A 16,268-nucleotide genomic window follows, 5' to 3' on the forward strand; every position below is an offset into this window, starting at 1 on the left:
TCCTGCAAGGAAGAAGGAACCCACGTTCTCAACAGCGTGAAGAGAACACAACCGCCGGTGGTCGACAAGACGAAAAGAGGCCGCAACTGGAATGAGTAAGCACACTACGCATTTCCTTTCCTCACGGGGATCCCTTCCTCACGTCTCTCTCTGCCACACGACCATCCCACCACCCAACCCCCGTCGCCCCCGCCCACAAAATTCACGTGTTCTTTTTGCCCTGCACCACTCCGCCCCCCCCCCCCCCTCTCCCCATTTATAAAAGAAGGCTCCCCGCGACCGGCCAATTCCCACAACCATCAAGGCAAGCAACGCAAACGCATCCAAGAAGAGAAGAGAAGAGAAGCGAAGCGCGCGGCGACGCAAGCGGAGAAGCGCATCTCGTTCGGCATGGCCATGGCGGCAGCGGAAGGCAAGAGCCGGAGGTTCGCGCTGGCGTGCGGCGTGCTCAGCCAGTACGTTAAGGCCGAGCAGAAGATGGCGGCCGTAGTGGCGGGCCCTGCCCCGCGCGCGCCGGCGACGACGCTGAGCCTCATGCCCGGCGCGGACGTCGGCGCCGCGCAGGAGCCGGCCGTCGCCGCGGGGGAGGAGGAGGCCGCCGGGCCCGCGACCGCGGCGCCGCTCACCATCTTCTACGGCGGGAGGGTGGTCGTGTTCGAGGACTTCCCGGCGGAGAAGGCGGCCGAGGTGATGCGCCTGGCAGCAGGCGCCGGCGCGGAGCGGCCGGCAGCCCCGACCCCGGCCCCGCGCGACGACCTGCCCATCGCGAGGAAGGCGTCGCTGCAGCGGTTCCTCGCCAAACGCAAGGACCGGCTTGGCGAGCGCGCGCCCTACGCCCGGCCGTCCCCGGCGGAGGAGGAGGAGAAGAAGAAGCCAGCTTCTTGGCTCGGGCAGGGGAGCGCCGACGGCGACCGCCTCACCATCGCGCTGTGATCTGGGAGCTCGCTTGCCTCCCACGCTGGGAATCAATCAATCAATTAATTCTTGGAGTTGGTCGGACTACAACGAGCCAGATCATTTGCTCATGCTCATAAAGAGACACACACTTGTAGAGTTTTCTCTTAAAATTCGATAGAAAGATTGAACAATTTGCGCCTCTTTTGTATTCTTTCTCCTGTGCAAATCATAGCAGATTCACAAATACCGGTGCCTCAACAAATTGTCCCTGCTCATCTGTCTTTTCCCGGAGCAGCTCAAAAATATTTTAGAACGACAAGAGAAAAGTCCCAAACAAAGCTCGAACCACAGCCTCAAATTGAGACCACTAGTTTATCCTCGCAAAAAAGAATCGATGCAGTTTCCGGCGCAGGTCCAAAAGGGCACCCCGAAAACGTGCCCCCAAAACGCGTACGCGTCAATACTTTTTTGGAGCAGCACCGCGGTCGCTCGCTTGCGTTAGTCTATGGCCGTCCAACCGCTCAATTCGCATGCCGAGGCCGAGCTAGATGACGAGAACCTTCCCTCCTGCCTCCCATCCCAACCACTCCAACTTGCACGTCCACCGCTATTCAAATCAGAGCCCGTAGCCTCTTTCCTCTGCCCATGGACGGATTCGTCGTGACACCAAGCGTTCGCGCGTGCATCTATCTGCCTTCCATGGGTGGTTTCGGCTGCATACACGAGGTTTAGTAGAGCTCGGTTGCCAGTAGAGCGTATAAGCATACCGACAGAAAGAGTGGACTTATATTTATTAAAAAATGTTTTGTTATTTATATATGTTTAGATAGTCTAAGTTGAGTTTTGTTTGGTTGAATGAATATAAAATTATATGAGTAAATATAAGGATTAAGATCGTAATTAGTTACTCGTACAAAAATAATTTTATAACACTAACAATAAAACGTTACATGTGTAGATATAAAGTCTATGTTCACTAAGAAGGTTACGAAGTGAAACTCAAATACTCTCGGGACAGAATAAAATCGTATATTTACACTTATCGGACTATATTGCAATTATAAATACAGACAACTCAACATATTTTTTTTTAATTTTACGCATTAGCTGGAGCAGGACGAGAGAGATTCTAGAACCAAACGCACCAAGTTCACGTCCGCGGACGCTTTCCTCCCACACGCTGCCCTCCTTGCCCGCCTGCGCGCGCCTGGCTCGAGTTCGACGCCCCTGTCCTGTCCTGTCCTTTCCCCCGCAACGTGCCTAGCTCGCCTGCTTTGAAACGGTCACGGTGGCACAAGCTGTCTGGGCTGGCTAGCTGTACGGGGTGAGAATACAGAATAGGATACGGCGACTTCACCACGTTTTAGATGGTAACTTGCACGAGCAACTATTGTTTCGCGCAATGACAGGTGCGGAGGAGCAGGTAAAGGCTCGTCGATCTCTCTTCCTCTTCTTTATATTCTTCCTCTTTCTCTTTTTCTCTTTTTTCTTCTTCTTTATCTCTCATCTAAAACCAAAAAAATTATTAGAACTTAAGCAGAAAGTAAATTTTATATGATCTTGTCTAAAATAACTCTCACCATACTTCATTCATATCACCCATCTTGTAATCTAATAACTGAATTGAAGAAAAGAGAAAAAGAATAAACATATATCATAAAAAAATATCATTTATAAGATCAAGTTGTATAAAATTTGCTTCCTTCACGAGAACTTTTCTTGACTGACAGTAGGGGGCTGGCCCCTAGGATCCGCCCCTGTTTCGCGATTGGCGCAACTTGTCGTGAGTATTCGGGTGATGATTAAAGGATCGGCTCTGATGGAGCTTTTGCCGTGAGTATTACGCTAATTCAAAGTGGCGGTAGTATCCTAAAAAAAGGTGGTCGTAGTAAGTGGAAGTACTATACTGCACGATCAGTACTAGTCAGGATTGGATCTTGCCGGCCAGACAAAGGAAACGTGCGTGTTAAAGAAATGCCAAACGAGCAGGTTTTTAAAGGTCAAACAACCCGACAGGGCCTTCAATGACGTCGAGCAAATCGTGCTGCGTGCAAATCTGCAGGGGTCCGGAGACACCAACAACGAAGGTGAACGTTCCGTGGACAGTAAGCACTTTGAATTGGGCTGGACGTAGAACGCAAGCAGGGTCTAACCGATGACGCGGCTGTAAGAAATCCCCACGCAGCTTTACCGTTTCAAACGATGCATGCAGTGCAGTGCAGTTCGTAGACTGTGCAAGCAAGGCAGCGACAGCCCTGCAATCAGCGTCTGTTGACACGTCGTACGCTGTGCGACTGCAAGAATTTTTGGCAACATCACTGCAAAGTCAAAAGGACTTTGAAAACGGAAAAAGAGCAGGGAGAGCAAGTCAATTTGCACAAGCGAGGGCCACTTGCTTCCAGTTTATTTCCCGCTAGAAACGTGTGGGCCTTTTCCATGTGTTCCGTTGGACCGACACCAGAAACCTATATGAAATGTAACTTCGCATGCATTACCTCTATGCTCTATCTTCATTATCTATCTCTTCTATCTATTATTTATTTATTCGTTAATTCTTTTATCTGCCTTATAATTTTTTTAACACGAATTTTAATATAAATAAATAGTTCTAATAATTCATATAAAATTTTCCGTATTGGGGTCATGCTCGCTCGTTGACGTGGGAGGCTGCGACACCCAGACCTGGAACAGCAGCCTGCAGCTTCGTCGTGCACGCACGCGGGATCGATGGCTTCGTGTTCGTAGGCCGGCAACATACATGCGTTCAGCGATTGCACGGTGACTGGTAGGAGATGGCTAGTAGGCCAGTTGCGACCAAGTGTTGTAGGTGGGACTGATGAAGCATGTGCGAGCTCCTCGGCTCGTCCTTCCGTGTTCTTTCCCTTTCGTTGAATTGTTGGCTTGCCAAGAGGAGACGATGGGAGTGGAATGGTTAAAGACGAGGAATAGAATAAGGGTGGAAAATTCTATACCGTGTCGCGCCATCTATCTCGGTCATGTATTTTGTGTTGAGATTTGTACCGGAGGTTTAGTGAAAAAATATTAGGTAGATAAGAGAATTAATAGATAAATTAAAAAAAATAGTCATCGATCGTTATAGAAAGTGTGCGCTCACTATGTCGCTAATACCCTTGTATTTCCCTAACAAGGGTACCTCCACTGCAGATGTATTGCACCTCACATTCGTTTTCTGTTCCTGGAAACGTCCGGGGCTGGAAGTCTGGAAACGTAAGTTTATTTGGACAAGAACATGTCATCCTGCTGCTACTTCTCTTTTTGAAGGAAGAACATGTATGTTTTTTAGTTTTCCTTTTTTTGAAAGGTTTTAGTTTTCCTTTTGCAAATGAAAGAGCTTGTATTATTAGCACTCTAGAACTAGCAGCAGGAACAGCCCGGCCAGAGACGTCTTCATCGAAGAGGGCAAGTTTGACCAGTGGCCCTAGTACTTTCATTCATGCACGAGGCATTACCGTCCACAAAGTTTAGGGGAGATACAAACCATAAGTGATGACCAAAATCTAAGGAACAAACATGCTTAGCCAAATTATATGCATCCACATTAGACACTCTACATTCACGACGAAAGGAACATACTAAGAAAGTCCCTTGCCCTCGCTTTCGCCTTCGCCTTGATCTTTCGATGATTGAGATATATTCACACCTAGACGTCATATCAATATGCTTAACAACTTCCAGGCAATCCGAGGCTAGACACACCTCCAGAAGATAAGATTGCACCTATATTTGTCACGTCTAAAGCTCAGACAACCTCATGTTTATCGGGCAATGTTTGGTTGCTGTCACTATTCTAGTTTATCTAGCTTTTTAGCATCTTGATCATTTATCATAGATAAAATATTTTGCTAAAATTTATCTAAGGTTAATTAGTCAATGTTTTTCATAAAAGTAGAATAAAACTATTCTTATATAGCAATATGTAATAAAATTAATCATAAACCAAACGGGCGTAATCCTTCGCAGGATTCAGGCCTGCGCGCTTCCCATCACCGCCAGATTAGAGGCAGGCGTCTCATGTTACAGCCCTCCTGAGCTAGGCTGTGCGGTCTCTTTTGCATCTACTTATGGGCTTCAGATTAGAGGCCGAATGAAAATTTGCCTAAAAGCCCATTAGAAATATGGGCTAGTATTTAGACCAGCGATATGGGCTTCTGTTGAACCACCATCAAACGCCGCCTTTTCGCTTCTTCCCTGCCCTTGTTTCCCTCGTCCCTCGGCCTCTCCGGCTCTCCCGGCCGCTGCCGCCTCCTATCGCTGCCGTTCAGCAGCGCGATTAGCTTCGGGATCCTCTGCGTCCCCCTTCCGGCGCATTGGAACCATCGTCTTACAAGTATTTTGCTCGAGCCTCGAGCGGTAGCTTGCCGCTTCCTACGCCATGCACGCGACCCGTTTGCGCAATTGCCTGACCGAGATGCTCCGCCGCCGGGGCCAGGGGCAGTGGCAATGCCGCTGCCCCTACCAGCTCTCTCCTGCGCGGGGAATGACGCGTGTCCGCAGCGTGAAGGATCGGAGCAAGAAGAAGCGCGTGCACGCGCTCGAGGTGGCCACGGAGCGCTGGAAGGTGCTCTCCTGCCTCTCCAAGGTGCTCGTCGTCGTGGACGCGCTCAAGAAGGAGGAAGAGCACATTACCCCGCTCAAGCGCCTCGAGATCCTGCGGCCCCAGTTCGGCCTCGTCAAGCCGCACATGGTGGCCCACTTCGTGCGCCGCTCGCCGTGGATGTTCGAGGTCTGCCGCGACAGCCGCGGCGTCATGTGCCTGGGCTCTCGCTGCGGGCAGAGGCGCTCGTCGAGGAGGAGGCGCGCCTGCTCGAGGAGCACCCCGCCACGGCCGCGCAGTACGTCACCAGGATGCTCATGATGTCGATCGACCGGCGCCTGGCGATCGACAAGATCGCGCACTTCCGGCGCGACATGGGGCTCCCTCACGACTTCCGGGCACGGTGGGTGCACATGTTCCCGGAGCAGTTCGGGGTGGTCAGATTGGAGGATGGCGGGTACTTGGAGCTTGTTTCTTGGAGTCCAAACTGGGTAGTCACTGAGCTTGAGAAGAAGAAGGCAGCATTGGCTGGCAACGCCAATTCCAACTCCAATGCTGGTCCACCAGGAGAGCTCTCGCTTCCATTCTCGATGAAGTTCCCGCCAGATTTTAGAAGTTACTACAAATTTCGAGGACAAATTCATCATATTATGTGAAAACAGGAAATACCGAGCAGTTTCAGAAGATCGCCTACCTATCGCCTTATGCAGAGGCAAAGGGATTGATTCCTGGCTCGCCGGAGTTTGACAAGAGGGCTGTTGCAGTGATTCACGAGATACTGAACTTCACATTGGAAAGGAGGCTGGTGACAGATCACCTCACGCATTTCCGTCGTGAGTTTGTTATGCCACAGAAGCTGATGAGGTTACTCTTGAAGCATTATGGCATCTTTTATGTTTCTGAGAGGGGGAAGAGACTGAGCGTGTTCTTAACAGAGGCATATGATGGGACTGAATTGATAGAGAAGTGCCCGTTGGTGCGGTGGAGGGAAAAGGTCCTTCAACCTACTGGTTACGGAGGGAGAATAAAGAATCTTGGAAAATTTGATGCATCTTCTGATTCAGAGGACTACCTGTTTGGTGGTGACATTGTTAGTGGTGATGATGGCGCCGTATTGGACGACGAAAGTGAACATTCAGATGATATCTTAGATGACTGTTCTGTTTCAGATGATTCTGAGATGGATTTAGGGGATATGAATGAATTTTGCAGAGACTGAATCAGTAGTTGTGCGTGTGTAGCATAAAAGAACAGATTGTGTTTCTAGTTTCGTTAAAACTGTTGAGAATAAAACATGAATTTTAATGTTTTTAGGCTTTTCCTTTTTGCTGTTTTTGCATAAATGATGAAAGAGCATAAATCATCAGCTCGGCTAGGGCAAGAGTAGAGAAGAATGGGAGAGGAGGACTGGCGGAGGCCATTGGAGCGGTAGCGGCGCAACCGTCTCCGGTTCCCTTGGGATCATGGGGCTGGAGGGCGTGGCTGTCGCTCCCAGATGAGGTCGGCTCCTTCTCCCTGGAGAGAGTAGAGGAAAACCCCCTTTTCCCCTCCATTTTGCTTACTTTTCTCCTCTTTGATTTTGGTCATCGCCTCTGATCTGGAGTCGTGCTCGACTTTAGTGATTTGGTGAGTGAAAGGATTGGGTGGAGAAGTCCTATGTTGGTGCAGATCGGAGTTGTATGTGCCGAGGCTCGCCCGTATGCACCGACGTGGTGTGATGAGGCTCTGTATCTCTGTCTTCCTCGCCGACGACAACGACAACGAATTGAATTTCTGGGGCAGCGGCTTATTTGCCATGCCTTGCCTTGATTGATTTTGTTTTTAGTGGATTTCTTTGTGAGTATAGCTCCTCCTCTTCTATGTTCCGAACAATATGGTTACATATGTGTTAATGCTCGATGATGAATTGATATACTGAGATTGGACAATTTACTGAGTACACTAGTTTATACCTATAAGTTTCTAGTTCTGTGATATGTGCGGTAACCCTTGGTGATGTTGGCTGGTGGTTCTTTCTGATTTGTACTTATATGCCTAGACACAATTCTTGTGTTGACTCTTCAGTGGGTTACTTGTTGTGATTTTGATCCCTGGATTATATGCTGCTGTTAGTTCAGAGGTTGCTTATGATGGGATCTGGACAAAGAATTTGATTCGGCTTATTTGTTAGTGTCAGTACTTGATTTGGATCTTGTTGTTCATTCTCTATTTCTGTCTCGACGACATTTTTCTAGTTTTGTTCAGAATATGTGCACTCTCTTGAATGGTACAACAGCATGATCCATGATGATTTTGATTGTTTTGAGAATGGAATCCATATTTTGGTAACTTGTTGAAGACTTAGTAAATTGTCCGGTCTGTGATGTTTTCAATTGAACAATTAGAGGGCATGATCTTGATTGTCGGGCCAATTGTTATACTTTTATTGAGAGCAATTTCACAAAAGAAATGTATTTGCTGTTCAGTTCATGTTCTGCACATGATATATGATACTTTTTTTTAGCACCGGATCCCCTAACCTAGGGCCTACTTTGGAGGCCAATTTGGAGGTGTGCGAGACGGGGGCCTCGAGCCCTCGATGGTTCGGCACCTCCCTTGGTGCCTTACTATCGGGCACCATGTTCGTTCGCCGATATATGGTACTGTTGTTCCAGAATTACTGTTATCTTGCTCTATTCTTTTGTTACTCTCTTGTATTTTTACATGTGGAACAATATCCATGCTCGTATTATCACATTATTTTCAACAAAAACCAAGTTCACAAATGAGTGCTTGTGACCATTAAGCTCCTGATATAATATGTCCCTTCCTTGATGCATAGTCATAGATTATACCCTATCTGCTGACATATTCGGAGTTCCAGGTAGGCTGTGACAGATTGGATACTCTTCTCTCGCAGTCTTGCTACTACAAATCTGGACTTTCAAATATTAGCCTAAGCTCAAACAGATCATGATGATTGGATGTGGCAGGCTTGCATGCTGCTTGTATCATATTTCATTCATGTTATCTGATGCAAATCACTTGGGTCTGCCATAAACTTGCTTTGCTTTCAGCACTCCAGGAGGCACTCCAGTATAGCTTTGCTTTCGGCACCCTAGGAGGTAGGAGTGATGGGTTCGAAGTTCAGATATGTACACAGCTACCTCTCTTTGCCATTGATATTCTTCATATATTAGCAATTTTGTGCAGTAAGGACAAAACAAATCATTTGCAAGAATATGTTAATTGGAGTTGTTCCGCACTCCCCTTTTGTTAATTTGACCTTCCTGTCTGAAACAAGGTGCACCGGCCTAGAATGATGAGCTAAATGACTAATAAGTCTACAGTTGATGGCATAGTAAAAATATATACGGAATATGTCAACATTTACTTTGTACTTTAATATAAATGTATCTTGATGATATGGGGGTTAGATTTGCAAAAGAGTGCTGAAGCAGCTGAACGAAGATACCAAAGCCTTCACGTTGATCCAGTTGTTTAAGCCAGCGTTGAACTTAAACTTGCATGCTTATGAAGAAACTCTGTCTGTAGGGAAGCAAAAGAAACTAGGTTACATATAATCGTCTTTCTGTAGAGCTTTTCCAGAAGTTGTTTCTGGAGAAATTCTTCTAAGCTTGCATGTTTTTTTTAAAGAAATTCTTCTAAGCTTCTTTGATTTTGTGTTGTGCACGTTGTGATTGTCAATTTTGGTATACCTTTTCAGGGACTATTTGTCTATTCTGTTCCTTTATGTGTATAGATATATAGATTCAAATTCTATACTTTGGAGGTAACATGCGTATAGTACATCTATTGTTTTTTTTCTTTGAGAAAGGGATACATATTACATAGTAATGAATTTCTTTTCTTTCGGCTGGTGCTACACTTCCAGCAATTTGGCTAAAATAATGAGTATTGAAGTTATGATATTACCTGGCATCTTTTGTTTTGTCCTCCCCTTATGATAATATGCCATCTCTACATTGTCGAGCAAATTCTGAGATGGCTTTAAAGCAGCATCAGATGCTGGCCATCTCTACCATTCATCTCTTGGCTCTTGTTAAAACTTGTAACCTAACTTGTTTATGTGGTGAAACGAGGATCTGGTTAATCTGCCTTTTGTGCTATGATGCTGCAAATAAAAAGGAAAACCATCCTCCAGGTGAGATAACTAAGCAACAAAAATGCTATCCCTCACTGCAGCCATCTCTGATGTAGCATATGTGTTATGCTTATTTCTACCGATGATTTGCGGTATTCCGATGTGAAATTCCTTCTTTCTGTTCACAGTTATCGTTTTGTCTTTTACCAGGAGATATTTCACTATAGCATTCACTGGCCGGTCCATGGAGAGATCCATCCACCACCTCCGCTGCAAACATGCTCACATGGCGATCAGAGGTGCGGCTTAATGCAACCACATGGGAGCAAGACGCCCCATTTACTTCCTGAGTCGTTGCAACTTGCAACCATGAATGTTAGTTCCTGCACTGCACTACAGATCTCCCATCCGTCCATTCTACTTATGCTTATTTGGGTGGGAGCCATGATCCTTATTTAAGGCCTCACACGGCAACGACCAACGAGTCCTCGAGGGCCTAACAATTGCCATGCTGCTGCGAGTTCATCAGATTGACAACTGCATTCTCGTTGGCATGCTCTGGGTATTCCCTTATTGTTCAGATTTCGTGAATTTATGGGCTATGGCCTGGCGCCGCCCGAAGAACCGACCATTTCTCCATGATTCTTGCCGGTACGAGAAGCAGATACAAAGGAGGGACTGGAGATCTTCTTTCCCCCGTCAAACGAATCCTGATTTCCAAGCCATTTCCATGCTTAATAGGTGCTTGCATTTTGATACTTTGTTAAAAGATAAGCTTAATATGCAGGAAGGTCTGCCATGCTGGATGTCTGTATCAATCCAACTTCACTTCTGGACCATCAACAATCCATCATCAAGTTGGAATTCCTCTTCAGCTGAAACTGTTGCAGCAGTACAATTATGAGGTACAGTGTGAGCGGCCCTGTCAATTTAGGGGGCTGGAAGTAGTTGCTGAATCTAATACCGACATTAATTCTGTCTCTATCACCATGCATGTTTCGTAATATAAGCATACTTGCTTCTGATCGGGCAAACAAAAACATTCAAGTTATTCAACCGTCTCTCTTTTGCTATCACTATTAAGTCATTGTTATCCTCCAGACTGTGACCAAAGCCAAGATTGTGAGTGATGTCGCAAGTTGAACCCCCAACTGCTCAGATGTACGTACTTGAAGATAAATGTCACGAGCAGAGTAGTTAACCCTTGCAGACTAGGGTCAAGCTGTTGCTTCTGCTATGAATAAGCAGCAGCTCTTGGCTCTGTCACTCTGTCAGACTCTGAGATCTTCGTGTACTGACTTGCATTGGATCGATCATTAGTCTGCTTTCTGCTCTGTCTTCTTCAGACACGGCAGCGGGGTGCGGGGTGCGGGGTGCGGTGTACTGTATCTTGCTACAGTCTAGAGTGCGGTCTCTGGACTCAAGATCTCAAAAGTGGTTATAGCATCAAGAATTACCCTTGGCCAGGGTCCACAAATGCAATGGGTCCAAATGCGACCTCTGCGCATTCTTGAAATGCGCAAAATGCGCGAAATTTTGAAAAATTCAAATGAATTCGTGTGGTCAAATCTGGTTGACCGAGGCTCACTAAATGTGACCGGTTTTCTCAATAATTCGACCGGTTTTGTGAATATTCGATTGCATTCATCGCATTTCGATCAATGTCGAAAACCGTCGAATTCATCGAAAACTGGTCGGTTGTCCCAATTTACAGAGAGCGTATCTCCAATTTCAGTGAAGTTCAACAAAAAAAAATAAGAAAAAATATGCAAAAATAAGGGAAAATTAGAAGAAAAAAAATGGCATGACATTTACTATATTTTAGACATTGATAAGCAAAGAAATAGATATTAATAATAATATCACTGTCATCTATTATTATCTCATCGAATATGTCCATAGATTAGATTACTGGTACCATAGATTATCAAATATGTTAAATTACGCATACATTATCATAAAACACTATCACATTTAATCTCACTTTATACTAGCATACTGCCAATCTGCCATCCACACTTAACAAAAGTGATGATTCGTAGTTTTTATTGCATACACGCCATGTGCAACCTACGAGATGAACAAAAATTACTCAGATTTTGTTATGTATAGAAATTAGAAATTTGTTCCAGAAGGTAAGCATCACTTTCAGTGCCACCAGCTTCTACCGTCGTGAACTTAGCTTGGTATATTGTACTACTCGGTGGACATGAGCATTATTCAACATGTAGATAGCAACTGAGACTTAAACTCTGTTCAAGTTTACCCCATCCATACAGAAGTGGTTAACCATTGTACTTGCAATATAGCATAAAAGTCAGAATCTTACCACTAATAGACCAACTGAATAGGAGTATGTGACTGAGCATCGAGGACATGATAGTGGTACAGATACAATCCATAACTACTCTTCATGTCATAGTTACTGGAAGAGCTCATACTATCTTGTGGTCTATCGCCACATCTTTGTCCATCATCGATTACTACAAAACAACATATAAAATTCAGATGTCAAACTTTTGCTAGCCTCCGCTGTATTGCTTTTGGATATAGATAGTATGAGATTGGTGATGTTCCAAAAGAGGATCTGGGGGCTCTTTCCATCTCTCCCTTAAATTACTTTATTTCTCCGTTACTCGGCGTTACTCGGATACTGAACAACTTTAGCCAATCAACCACACTAGAAGTTGAACAACTACAACAGTTTATAGATATCAACATGTTTTAATCAACTATAACAGTTTACAAATGCCAACTATTATTACCAGGTAAATGAAGAGGATAGATCAAGGTAGTTAATGGCTAACTAATCATTAATCAACATGTTTTAAGTACTAATATACTCAACCAACTCCAAACATTTGAGCATACATAAATCTACTAGTATGAACATAAGATGCTAACTTTGGTGCTCTATTTCCTAATACATCTCAAACATGGACTACATGTGATGTATGAAGTCTTGCGCCCAACATTCCAATCATCAATATTCGAGCGATTATCTCGATATTCGATCAATTTCTTCGAAAAACTAAAAACTCACCTTCGATATTCAATGCTCGCCGAACCCGACAGCGCCCACTCGGCCAAACTCGATATTCGACTTGATTCGATCGAATATCGACTCATTCACTCGGTTTTTGACGTCACTCGTGTGATTTCTTTGTCGGTTGCAGTGGATCCACCGGTGCTCACCACTGCGCCGCTCGGGGAGGAGAGGAAAGTGCTCCAATGCCACCGTGCTGCTCGCGGAGGAGGAGAATCCTTATCCACTCAAGAAAGGTGGGCCAAAATGGGCCACTAGGCCAAATCCATTTCGGTCTTTTTCTTTTTCTTTTCTTATTTTCCAATTATCAAACTTCCTGCCCACAAAATTTGATGCAAATGCTATTTTTTTTTAAAATAATTTGACAGAAGGTCTTAGAATTTAGGATTTTTTTTGATTTTTCTATTCAGATTTGAAAATTTTGAATTCAAATCTCAATATTCAATCCGTTTATGAATGCAATGCAGCTCGCATAGGTCAAATTTCGCGAATATCAGTCGCATTTCGTTGAATTTGTGACCCCTGCCCTTGGCAGCAATTCTATAACAAGTATAAAACATTATGAAAATTCCTCCGTTCCAAAGTTATCCTTGTTGGTAATTTATAAGAAGCAAAAATTATGAAATTTCTGTTTCAAAGGTCCTCTTACATTTATCCAACACTCTTTACGTATCCATGAGTACTTTCAGTAGTATTATATATAAACATGTGATAGAGATATAGGGACGTACTCGTAGGTGTGTCAGTATGGTGTGCGTACTAAGTGGTGGTGTGCCCTTGTTATGAAAAAACAAATCCAACACTCTACGACTCCTAAAATTCGCTCGAAAACCTATCTCCTGTCTAGGATGAACCTAGGCCTGTATAACACCTCTCAAGAAATTTCAGGGAGCTGCTGGATGTTACCGTACGATTTCAATGCTCCTAACAAACAAATCCCTTGACCAGTTTTGCTGATCCAGCTGCGGAGCCACCCAATAAAGAGGTCGTCAATGAGATCAGATCGTGCGTCTTCCTTCTACCGCCAGGAGGGAATCGAAATGAATGAGGTCCAGCTCTAGCCAAGCAGCTAGCCAGACAGATCCAAATTCATTTCACCCTCGAAAGGTTAGGTGCCGGCAACAGGCATGCAAATCGCAAGCGCTCCTCCACCGCCCATCCGCCATCCTCTCCCATCTGCACACGAACGTGCAATGGGATTTGATTTTCAGCTAGCTGCTTGGGCACTTTCAGGGTTTCAGTGCAACAGAGATTTAATTTCGTAGTGAGAGAGGAGTATATCAACTTCCAGCACACTTGTACATGTCATGCGCAAAAGCATAGACCTCTTCTTTCCAAAATCATAAGCATGTCACGGTCATACACTCAAAGTGCAAGGGCATGCAATATTACAGCCAAAGTGTGATACAACAGAGTCAGTACTCATCGATAGATTATGAATTTATGATTAATACTCGTGTTTTTTCCATTTTCTGAAAAGCATCGGTGTAACATAGCATGTTAGACCATCTCCAACCGTCTCATTCTTTCCCAGCCCAAAATCCCTTTTTAAATGGATTCTCCTGCATCCAACAGCATTCTCTTTCACAACAAACTTCCAATATTCTATTATTTCTTCATAACTGTTACGACGCATACAATACAGCTATAATATGTGGTACGTATACACTATACATGTATTTTTTTACGGAGAGAAGAACGATCATTGCGTATCTAACCCAAACTTTTTTTGCCATCAATCTTTGTACCACTATCTTCTCTGTTTCGTTGTTTTCCCAAATCCGAAGAGTAGAGCTGCACGCATTCTACCTATTTTATGGTGGCAACCAATAATAAACAGGAAATATGTATATGTGTTTTGTACATAAATGGCCTTATTTTCGAACTCATTTCGCTGGTAGCTTGTTGTGCAAGATTCTTCTCGTACAAGCCAGGAATCACATGCCTGTTGTTTTTGTGGTCACGAGTCTTCCCATGGAAGCAATTTAGCACATGCCTGGTAGATTGCATGGGAAGCCAAGCACGCGTTGCTTGCTCGAAAAGACTGCCGTCACTATAAAAGAGGGCGGCTACCAAAGTAGAGAGGCACAATTGCCTCTGCATTTCATATTTACACAATGAGCTCGTCTACATTTGAAGATCCGTTCATGTTCTCATCGGACTCGAGCGACGATGAGAACGAATTGATGTTGTTGATCGCCATCGAGGAGAAAGAGCTTGTTGTCCAAGGTCGCATGCGTCAGCGTGGCTCTGTGCTAGGACATACGATCATAGACCATGAGCACCAAGAAGGTGCTGCTAGGCTATTCCGAGACTACTTTCCTGACATTCCAGTGTATGGTGATACATTGTTCCATCGTAGGTGAGACCATCTTCCCTACTAACACATATATAGGTTGTGATGCGTACTAACGACTATTCAACCTCTAAGGTTTTGGATGAGTCGGCCATTGTTCTTGAGAATGTCACTACTGTGGAGAACCACGACCCATGGTTTCAGCAGAAGAGGGATGCAACTGGAAAACTGGACCTAAGCCCCCACCAAAAGATGACAGTTGTCATACGACAACTGGCATACTGAGTCAGTGCAGATGCAGTGGATGAGTATGTTTAGATCGGGGGTAGCACAGCGATGTTCGCCCTGACAAATTTTGTGCAAGCTGTGGTCTTGCTTTTCTCCGATCAATACCTCTGTACTCCCACTGCGGAAGATACTACTCGACTATTAGCCATTAACGAGCAGAGAGGGTTCCTCGGGATGCTGGGAGCATCGATTGCATGCATTGGGTTTGGAAGAATTGCCCGAAAGCGTGCCATAACGCATATACCGGTCATACGCGTAAGCCCTCCATAGTTTTGGAGGTGTTTGCGTCGTACGATATGTGGATATGACATATTTTCTTTGGAACGCCTAGTAGTCTGAATGACATAAATATTTTGCACTGCTCTAACATTTTCAGCAGGCTCACGGACGGGACTGTGCCTCTTGTGTGATACACCATTAACGTAACACGTATGATATGGGCTACTACCAAGGTGATGGAATTTACCCCAAATAGGCGACTATAGTGAAGCCAATTTCAGCACCAAGGGGGAACAAGAGCGTGCATTTCTCCGCCATACAAGCATCAGTCCGGAAAGATGTTGAACACACATTTGGCATTCTGTAGTCGAGGTTCACCATAATTCATGGTACAGGAAGAATTTGGAATGAAAGTACACTACACAACATTATGACTGCATGTGTCATAATGCACAATATGATAATTGAGGACAAGAGGGGCGGCACCGATGTGGAGGAGGTGTATGACTATATGGGCGAGAAAGAGACAGTGGGTCGTGATCCAGACCAAGCCATCCTCCAGTACATAGAAGTCACTGAAGCAATCAAAAACTAGGTATAGCACCACCAACTGCGTGATGATCTGGTGGAGCACCTATGGAGTCGTCATGGAGCACAGTAGATCGGTCATCACGTTCTGTCTAGATCATGAATCGTCATTGGCAGGTCAGTCATCGTAATATAGTGTAAAGTGCGTTTAAGTCATGTCAGTTGCAATGTTAGGTATCATAATGTAACGTAATGTGAGTTTTAGTTCTGTCAGTTGCAATGCTAGTCACCACTGATGTCTAAAGGATTTGTATTGTTATTGTGTACCTTTTGTGAAGAATCGCATGTCTGTAAT

At 44.8% G+C, this 16,268-nt stretch overlaps 1 protein-coding gene and 1 pseudogene across 1 annotated transcript; both read left to right on the plus strand.

Annotated features, from left to right (window-relative positions):
• The first annotated feature begins 275 nt into the window (after nucleotides 1-275).
• LOC133911739 (protein TIFY 11b-like) lies at nucleotides 276-1,141 on the plus strand. The gene has a single exon (XM_062354119.1). The coding sequence runs from the start codon at nucleotides 391-393 to the stop codon at nucleotides 931-933; it is 543 nt and encodes a 180-aa protein (XP_062210103.1). The 5' UTR covers nucleotides 276-390; the 3' UTR covers nucleotides 934-1,141.
• Nucleotides 1,142-5,016: 3,875 nt separating this feature from the next.
• Nucleotides 5,017-7,270, plus strand: LOC133910917 (protein WHAT'S THIS FACTOR 1 homolog, chloroplastic-like; annotated as a pseudogene).
• The last annotated feature ends 8,998 nt before the right edge of the window (nucleotides 7,271-16,268 follow it).

The sequence above is a fragment of the Phragmites australis genome, chromosome 3 (genome assembly GCF_958298935.1).
Source record: "Phragmites australis chromosome 3, lpPhrAust1.1, whole genome shotgun sequence".
Classification (NCBI taxonomy): domain Eukaryota; kingdom Viridiplantae; phylum Streptophyta; class Magnoliopsida; order Poales; family Poaceae; genus Phragmites; species Phragmites australis.

What these genes read in the sequence shown, in the direction of transcription:
- LOC133911739 (XM_062354119.1), top strand. Translation starts at nt 391, where the DNA reads ATGGCCATGGCGGCAGCGGAAGGCAAGAGCCGGAGGTTCGCGCTGGCG.